This window comes from Bos indicus, chromosome 1 (assembly GCF_029378745.1).
Source record: "Bos indicus isolate NIAB-ARS_2022 breed Sahiwal x Tharparkar chromosome 1, NIAB-ARS_B.indTharparkar_mat_pri_1.0, whole genome shotgun sequence".
NCBI lineage: Eukaryota > Metazoa > Chordata > Mammalia > Artiodactyla > Bovidae > Bos > Bos indicus.
The window spans coordinates 80,235,885-80,245,261 of NC_091760.1; the positions used below are offsets into that span (position 1 = coordinate 80,235,885).

General features: G+C 50.6%; 1 protein-coding gene across 1 annotated transcript; it reads left to right on the forward strand.

Moving 5' to 3' along the window:
- Window positions 1–2,761: 2,761 nt before the first annotated feature.
- RTP2 (receptor transporter protein 2) lies at window positions 2,762–6,495 on the forward strand. Its single transcript, XM_019967754.1, has 2 exons — window positions 2,762–2,925; window positions 5,988–6,495. Exons 1-2 carry the CDS (start codon window positions 2,762–2,764, stop codon window positions 6,493–6,495), a joined length of 672 nt encoding a protein of 223 aa, XP_019823313.1.
- Window positions 6,496–9,377: the final 2,882 nt, after the last annotated feature.

A 9,377-nucleotide genomic window follows, 5' to 3' on the forward strand; every position in this document is an offset into this window, starting at 1 on the left:
ACTATGTCTAAAATGACAACTAGTAAGAATCTATGGCGTAGCACAGGGAACTCTACTCAATACTCTGTAATGGCCTAGAAGAGAAAGGGCTCTAAAAGAGAGTGGATATATGTAAATGTGTAACAGATTCACTTTGCTGTACACCTGAAACTAACATAATATTGTAGATCAACTCTACTCCAATAAACATTTTTTTAAAAATATGGCCGCCCTGCAGAGTGAAACTGCCAGTGTGTGATGTGGCCACAGCTGCATTAGTGAGCTCTTACACTGGCTCCAACCCTGTGCTCTTTGCAGACAAGTGAGGTTGCAATTGTGAGGTGTAATTTGGTTGTATCACAAGCTATTTCTTCTTGAGAGAAAACAGGACTGTGATACAGAAGGATGACTTATATTGACTTCTGCTTAGAGTGCTCCCACTCAAATTAAGTCTCATTCTAGGCCTAAGGGGATTGCATCATTTGAGTAAAAGCAAGCAAGTGAACCCTGACAATCCTGCCGTCTATCTTTTTGTTTTTTATTCATTGTCATTTGTTCTGAGAACAATGACATAGTATATTCAAGAGAGTAACTCCTGGCACATGGCTCTGGGCTGGGCCATGGGCTCCTCAACTCATTCAGTGCCCAGGATTCCCGGGAACTCCCAGCCTGCCTGCCTGGTAACTGACTGTTAAGAGCACCTCCTTCGAGGAGCGAGCCGCCCAGTCCTGAGCCCAGGAATTTCCTTGGCCAAATCATTTCCATTTCTGGGCAGAAGCTGTTTTAATTCAGCGTCACAAGATTTCAGGTAAGAGATGAGGAGCTCAATGAGGAAATCAGATATTTAAAAATAAAGAGTAGCTCCCCACCCCCTAGCCCCCCACAAAAAAATAAAGGGTCTCTCTAGTGCTCTCAGTCAAGGTCTCTAAGTCACAGTTTTGTCTTTCTGAGGTCTTCAGCACACAGCTGGTAGAGGACACGTCCCTCTCTGAGAGGCGTTCCAATGACCCTACCTGAGGTGAACAGCACTCAGGGCAAAGACCCAAGTCTGGAGTTCAACACTGAAAGCTTTCTTTCTGGCTCCTTTTAGTTCTGCATGCTCTTCACTCTGTGATCCAATTTCCTGGTTGAAGAACCGAAGGATGACTATAGCCAGTGTACATGTGTGCCAAGTCGCTTCAGTTGTGTCTGACTCTTTGCAACCCTATGAACTGTAGCCCACCAGGCTCCGCTGTCCATGGGATTCTCCAGACAAGAATACTGGAGTGGGTTGCCATGCCCTCCTCCAAGGGATCTTCCTGACCCAGGGATCGAACCTGCATCTCTTATGTCTCCTGCATTGACAGGTGGGTTCTTTACCACTAGTTCCACTTGGGAAGCCCAGACTATAGCTGGAAAAGCCCTTCTATCACAGCCTGCCCTGTGAGGTGAGAAGACTGAGCTCCACTGTGGGAAATGACAGAATTCTAAGACCATGCAGACCTTGGGGCAGAGCTGGAGTCAGCTGCCAAGTCGCCTTATCTTTTCCCTGCTGAGGCTGCCTCTCTCCAGCAACGGTGCCTTCATTTGGATTATGCAAATATGGGGCCAAGTTCCCTGCTAGTCTCAAAAGTATTTAAATTGGGCATCAGGGAGCTGTGGGTACTCTATTGCCTGCCTCTTTCAGCAGCAGCAGAGGCAGCAGTAGCCATCAGCACAGAACCAGCTTGCTCCCCTAGCAGCTGCCTGGGATTAGGAACTGAATACAAGCTCAACAATTCTATGAATTTCTGAATTTACAATGTTATCACCATGCTTCTCACAGCATATGAAGTTATATTCTATCTCACCAACTGGTCTGTGAGCTCCCCAAGCAAAGGAACCACATGTCACCTCTTTCTCAATGTGTCACTTCCCTTATGTGTCAGGAGTGCAATAGTACTGCAATAAAGACCCTGATGCTGAGAAAGATTGAGAGCAGGAGGAGAAGGGGGCAACAGAGGATCAGATGGTTGGATCGCATCACCGATTCAATGGACATGAGTTTGAGCAAACTCTGGGAGACAGTTAAGGACAGGGAAGCCTGGTGTGCTGCAGTTCATGAGGTCACAGAGTCGGACAAGACTTAGTGACCAAACAGCAACAAAATGAACATATAGGTTTGGGTTTGGTGGAGCTGAATCTGGCTCATGGATGAGCCACTTGGAGGTGTATAAACCTCAGCCTCCTGATCTGGGTGAAGCAGCGGGGGTAATCCCTGCCTTGGCCAGAGCACAGGTCAAGCAGCTAGTGCTTGGTACGTGGTAAATGATGGTTCCAGCACATCAGGGGATGTGGGTGCCATAGGCGCTGCATTTCCCAGTCCCTCGTTTCTCTGTGGTCCCCTAGGGTGTCCCAGTCACCATAGTACATGAAGTGGAGAATGCCTGGAAGACTGGTAGGGGTGAAACAGAATCACCAAATCATCCTTGCCTCCTGGAGACCTGGGAAGCCTGGGTGAGTGTGGTCCGGGGCTCAGCCCCTACCCTGCTCACTGCCCTTGCATCACTGCCCAGCCCTGCATCCCCAGCCTAGCTCAGGGCCCTGGGACTCCCCTTTGGGACTTCCCTCTTCCCCAGCCCCGGCCTCAGCTGCCATGGCAACAGGTACCAGGGTGACAAAGGAGGTTGCTGGGTCCTGTTTCCTTCTGGTCCTGACAAGGAAGCTTTCCAGGCCTCAGAGATTGCACTGCTCTGCACCACCTGGCTGTTTTCTGTGTTCTCGCTCAGGTTGAGCTCAAACTCCCAGCTCTGCCAACAGGACCATGTGCACCAGCCTGACCACTTGTGAATGGAAGAAAGTCTTCTATGAGAAGATGGAGGTGGCCAAACCAGCTGACAGCTGGGAGCTCATCATAGACCCCAACCTCAAGCCCAACGAGCTGGCTCCTGGCTGGAAGCAGTACCTGGAGCAGCATGCCTCAGGCAGGTAAGAGGTGGGGTGTGAAGGGCTGTGGGGAGCCCTGTGGCACAGCCCAGGGGCACCTTCCAAGAGGAGGCAGAGATGCATGGAGCCCAATTCTAGGGTCAACTCAGGTTAGAGGTTAGAGGCCAGAGAAGGAACTGCCAGGTGGGTCGAACCAGCTTTGATTCTAATCCCAGCTATACCACTAACTCCCTGAATGCTCCTAGCAAGTTGTATTCTGTCTCTAGGTCTGCATTTTCCATAGTAAAGAGCTGTGATTCTTCAATGCTCCTGCAGTCTTTGACATTTTAAATGTTTTCACATGTTCCTGATTTCTTAAAGATTGGTAGGAACAAAGCAGAGGCAGCCATGTGGTCCATTGGGGAAAGCCTTAGCTCTTTCTGGTCCTAGGTCTGTGCAGTCAACTCAATGAAATCAGATTTGAATACAAAAGCATTTATTGTTCACCTGCTAAGCTCTAGAAACTGGCTTTGAAGCTAACAACTGTGAATTTGGGCAAATCCTTTTCCCTGTGTAGTTTTCATTTTCACATTTGCAAAACCAGAGAGTGGGCCTGAAGTGATCAATCAAATCTCTTCCAGCTCTTTTACCTACAGGTCTGTGACAAAAAGATCTTTGGGCAGGAGTTCAGTAGATCCTCAGTGACTTCCCTGGTGGCTCAGATGGTAAAGCGTCTGTCTACAATGCGGGAGACCCAGGTTCCATCCCGGGGTTGGGAAGATCTGCTGGAGAAGGAAATGGCAATCCACTCCAGTACTATTGCCTGGAAAATCCCATGGACAGAGGAGCCTGGTAGGCTACAGTCCATGGGGTCGCAAAGAGTTGGACACGACTGAGTGACTTCACTTCACTTCAGTAGGTCCTCAGGGCACAGCATCGCATACGGTATAGGAGCTCCATGTCTTTCATACAGCAAGGGGTCCCTGGGTCAAGAGGACACATGCATCTGAAGTCCACTTGCCTCTCCCTCTTCTAGATCACGGTTGGGGTTGGGGCCAACAGAATGCCCTGCCCAAACTGCCTCAAGCTCATCTCCAGGGTTGATGTGGGACTCTTCCCTGGTGGTGGCTGTGTTCTGGGGGTGTAAACAGAACCTGGACACACAGCTTGGGCTGTTCACACATGCTTGCTTGCCTGTGGAGTTCCTTGTGGCACTGGGGGTGGGACAGAAGGAGGCAGGCTATGGGTGGAGAGCTTACACTTGAACTCCTTCCCCCAAACCTGCAAGTGTTAGCATGATCCCGCCTAGGACCAAAGACAGAGAGGCAGGGGTTAATTGGCTCATTTCAACTTAAACCCCCGCAAGACACATCTGATGGGCACCTGTTATCAGCTGGGCCCCAGCTCCGTCTCTGACTAGCTGCGTGTGTGCAGAGGGCTCTCTTTCCGTGAAATGAAAGGCTGACTAGATGATCCAAAGTTTCCCTCCTCCTGGCTCCAGTACGTTGAGATATAAGACCTGAGGTCTGGCTTGAGGGAGGGGAAAGATCTCCGGATTGGCTTGATTTTAAAAGGTGCAGAAGGAGGAGACTGACAATGTGAAGCTCTGAGTTGGCAAGTGGGAGGGGTGGAAGGGCTGGAAACTCAGGTGCAGGGGCCCAGCAGGTTGGAGGCTGAGCCCCACAGGCTCGTGGCTCCTCTCGCCTCAGGGCTCAGCTGGTCCTACTCCTGGCTTCCAGTTGGCCTCAGGTGGTGTTGGAGAAGCATCACCCTTGTGCATATTCTGCACAGAGACTTGCCCTACCTATAAGTGTTGGGACTCAGTAACCCTGCTGCCAAGCAGCTCTGGCCTAGCACGGGGAGGCAGGATGGAGGCGGACACTCCCTGCTGGCTCAGGGCCAATGAAGACGCTCTGGCCTGACAACCCTGCCTCAGGGTGCACTGGATCCTGTGCTGCGCTTGTGCTGTCTGTGGGCCCTAGGGTTTGGGGCCATGCTTGGCTTCATTTCCATTCCACAGTCTGGGCTGCGTGGTGCTTGGCATCACAGTAGGTGCTGTGCAGGACCTGTTGGACTGAACTGAGTTCTTCATCAGAGGTCCTTCAGGGCTATTTACAGGGGTCTTGGAGAGGGTCAGCAGTGAAGGCAGATGCAACTCAGTGGACCCAATACTGCCATACAGCCTCAAGGACAGGGCCCTGGAAGAGTTCTATCTCAGGGATGGAAGGAATTGCCATTGGCAGTAATGAGTTCTCTGTCATTGAAGATGTGCAAGCACTGGGGAGAGCTGAGATGAAGCCTAAGCCATATGAGTCCCAGGCCACTTCCCTTGTATTTCCTGAGGCCAAAACCCAAAGGGGCCTGGTTAGACAAAGCAGCCAGTGTGTATATAAATGTGATGTGTATATGTGTGTGGAGGGCCTGTGTGTACATAAATGTGCATGTGTGTATATGTGTGTGGAGGGGTATGCAAACCGGGATACACCTTCCCAACCTCTGCTGCAGCCCTGGATTGGGATCTAAGGATGATCTGTCAAGGGACAGGAGAGTGCCCTTTGTGAAAGTGCATGGACCAAACTCTATAGTCTTCCGCCTGCTGGCCCATCTCACCCATCTGCCTGCCTGTCCTGTGAATTCTCTGTGTTCTGTGTTTGAGACAGCTAGAGGCAAGTCTTTGCCCCAGAGCAGACAGGATGCATGAGTGAGATGTGTGGTCATCCCCTTTATCAGAGTCATGAGAGGGATGAGCAGGAGGATTCTTATTGGGCACAATTATCCTGCATTTCACAGGTGAAAAATAAGGTCCAGACTGGCGAGAGTGACCCTGGGCAGCATCCAGACCCATGTCAGACCAAGGGAGGGTACACAGGAGGTAGGCTGGAGAGCAATGCTGGAGGCCAGATGGCTCTGGTGTCTGGCTTATGAGGATGCTGTCCTAGGCCCAGGGGAGTTCTCCAAGAGGAGGCGGAGACGCAGGCTCAGGCACTAATGTACCCAGGGGGCAGTAAATACTCCACCTTGACTTCCAGGCCCAGGCACCCAGTGCCCTTCCTTTCCAGTCTCCTCCAGGAGGGCTGTCTGGAAGGGAGGCCTACCTTGTCCATTCCTGTCTCTCTTCCCCGCAGGTTCCACTGCACCTGGTGCTGGCACACCTGGCAGTCAGCCAACGTGGTTATCCTCTACCACATGTACCTGGACCGCGCCCAGCGGGCGGGCTCGGTGCGCATGCGCGTCTTCAAGCAGCTGTGCTATGAGTGCGGCACGGCGCGGCTGGACGAGTCGAGCATGCTGGAGGAGAACATCGAGAACCTGGTGGACAACCTCATCACCAGCCTGCGCGAGCAGTGCTACGACGAGGACGGCGGCCAGTACCGCATCCACGTGGCCAGCCGCCCGGATAGCGGGCCGCACCGCAGCGAGTTCTGCGAGGCCTGCCAGGAGGGCATTGTGCACTGGAAGCCCAGCGAGAAGCTGCTAGAGGAGGAGGTGACCTTCTCCGGTGCCTCCAAGTCAAGGGCCCAGGAGGGATCCGGCTACAACTTCTTCTCCCTTCGCTGGTGCCTCTTCTGGGCCTCCCTCTGTCTGCTCATTGTCTATCTGCAGTTCTCCTTCCGAAGGTCGACCTTCCTTTAGTGCAGCTGGTTGAGGGTGGGGGAGGGCTCGTGGGGATGAGAGTGGGGATGCAGGGAGTGCAGTTCTGGTCCTGCTTCTGCTACAGATTCAGTTTATGACGCTGGACAGCCCAGTTACCTCTCTGGACCTCAGTTTATTACCCTGCAGAATGAAAGTTGTTCCAGGAGGTATTTAATAATCCTTCCATTAAAACTCACAGTGATGGGGGCATGGGGAGAAGGGTCTAAGGTGGATTTAGAACTCTCTCCACGTCGGTGTTAGTACTTATCTCACAGTGGGCAGCCCCTCCCTTCCACCTCCACCTCTACCCCTTATTCTGCTTCATTTCCATATGCCATATCCCCTTAGGACCCCCTTAGGTCCAGTCTTGTCCCTGCCTGATTTTCAAGGTCATCTTCAGTTGCTTCTGAGCATCCCACCATGGTTCCCTTTGGGGCGGGCTGTGGCTCCACTCAAGGCATCTTCAATCAATATTCAATGTGTCTTCACCCTGTCCCTCTCCTGGAGAGCCAGCTCCCACCATTCTGAAAGACACCATTTTTTTTTTTTTAAACTCTGATGCTAGAGCCTGCTTGGCTGGAATTATTTAGAACTGCACTGTCCAATACTGTTAGTCATTAGCCATACGTGGCTAAGTTTAAATTAATTAAAATAAAATGAAAAATTCAGTTCCTCAGTTGTACCAGCCAAATATCAAGGACTTAGTGGCTAGTGGTACTGTGCAGATATAGAACATGTTCACAGAAACTTCTACTGAATAGTATTTGTCTAGAATTTGGACTTCGCATGTCAGTGTATGTGGTCTCATAAAATAAGAGGTGGGTACAGGTTTAAAGTATCTGCAGTCTGAAGCCTTCTGGGGACAGGGACAGGTGGTGGGGTACAGATACACAAATAAATATGTATCCTCTGTGCTCTGTCAGTTGACTGGAATTCTTGAATCCCAGTGTTACCTAAATTTATTTCCTGGGAAGGAGGCCTTGTAAACGTTCACCGCAAGTGATGGCTCTGTGTATGTGTGTGTGTGTTTGTGTGTGTGTATGTGTGTGTGTGTGTTTGTGTGTGTGTGTTGGTTTGGGACTTGGGAGAATGCATTCCTGTGCTCTGTAGAAGTATGTGAGCTGTGGCACCACTGTTTACATGTGATGCAGTATGATGTGTGATATTGCCATCCTGTATGGAAATACCTTGTAGAAGAGTCTATAGCTGTTCTAAATGCCGGGGATGCTGAGGGAAAGGGCAGGTGAGGCAGATCTGGGGACGTGAATCCTCCAGGTGACAGTGGGGCTGTGTACCTCCGTTTAGGGCAGGCAATGACCAGGGGGACACACGAACAGTGGAGACAGCGCCTGTCTGCCGGCCTCTCCCCCCTGCCCAGTCCACGAGATTGCCCCCGAGAGAGAACGCATTTGCTTTATCTGTCCTCTCAGGCATAGCTGTGACTTGGATGATTTGATTCATGATCTGGTATCAGATAACCCTCTGCTTATTATTATCTGGAATAGGAGAAGAAACTCTGCCATTCACACTCTGAGTAGTTTCGTGACATTCACACCTTTCTATAGCTCACCTTTAGAGCTTCTGCCCCAAGTGGGGCCTGCAAACTGAAGATGGGAGTTCAAGGTAGTGTGTTTGTTTGGACGTGATTCCAGAGATGGGCTGCTGTGGACACTGCTGTCACCTGTACACTTATGTGCAGGCTGGCTTTACCCTTCTCTGGCTTTGGCAGAGGGCTTCCGGTGACTTGTCCAGATTCCTCCATGGACCTGCAGGAGCAGAGAGCTAGGCTGTCTGGGGAAATCGACATTTCTTCGACTGGGTGCAGTAGAGGCACAGGAAAAGTTCAGGCTGGTGCATTTGTAAACTAGCGGGCATGTGGGGTTGTATTTACCTCTTCCAGTCACAGAGGAGGCTCAGCTGGGCCTGGGCCTCTGCAGAGCATGTGCCTCAGGGGTGTTGCTCAATCGCAGACATGAGGTGGCTCCTGGGAAGATGAACATGGCAGTCCAGGAATCATGAGGTTTCCTGAGGTCTCCAACTGTTCCCAGCTCGATAAAGCAGCACCAGCAGCATCTATTACTGAAACTGTGGTGTGTGAGGTGTGGTGTGTGAGGTTAGGGCTAGACTGCTGAGATTGCGTCAGGGGGAGACTCAGGCCTCAGGTGGATCAACAAAGGTAGAGCCTCTGAGGTGGGCCTGGGGGTTGAAGAGCCACTAAAAATGGAGTCGGGGTGAGGGGAATAGAGCAGATGGAATGAGACGAGATCTGGGGAAAATTTGAGATGAACGTCTTCTCCTTTAGCAATCTCTTCTTTTCAGTATTATAAGTACACCTGTATCTTCTTCATATTTAACTCAAATGAAACTTCCCCAACTTCACATCCCCTCTAACTACTACCAGGTATTTAAAAAAATTCCCTCAAAGACATGTTTCTCAAAGAGTAGGTTATATTTGTCCTCCTTAATTCTTGGGAGTCTCATTTCCATGTCCTTAAAACTGTCACCCTGCACCCCATTGCCAAACCATCTCTGTCTCACTGCTGCCTTTTGCTCTCCCTCCTTGAAGGTTCCAGGTCAGCATTTGCTCCTTAGTCTCCTATCTCTGTTTCCTCTCTGCTGCTATGGCATTCTTTCTCTCAGCATCCCTTACATTCCCCGGGATTCTCTCGCTCTGCTGATTTTCTATTATATACACCCCCCATGCTTTAGGTTTTCACTACATATGAACTTCTGGCTCTTATCGATTCTCTAACAATTTCTACTGAACTCCAGATCTCCAGATCAATTGACCTTTCCACCAGGAGTTGCCTCAGCATGACCAAAGCTGATCTCATCATTCTGCCATCCAAATTTGCTCCTCCTATTTTAGAAATCTGGTATTT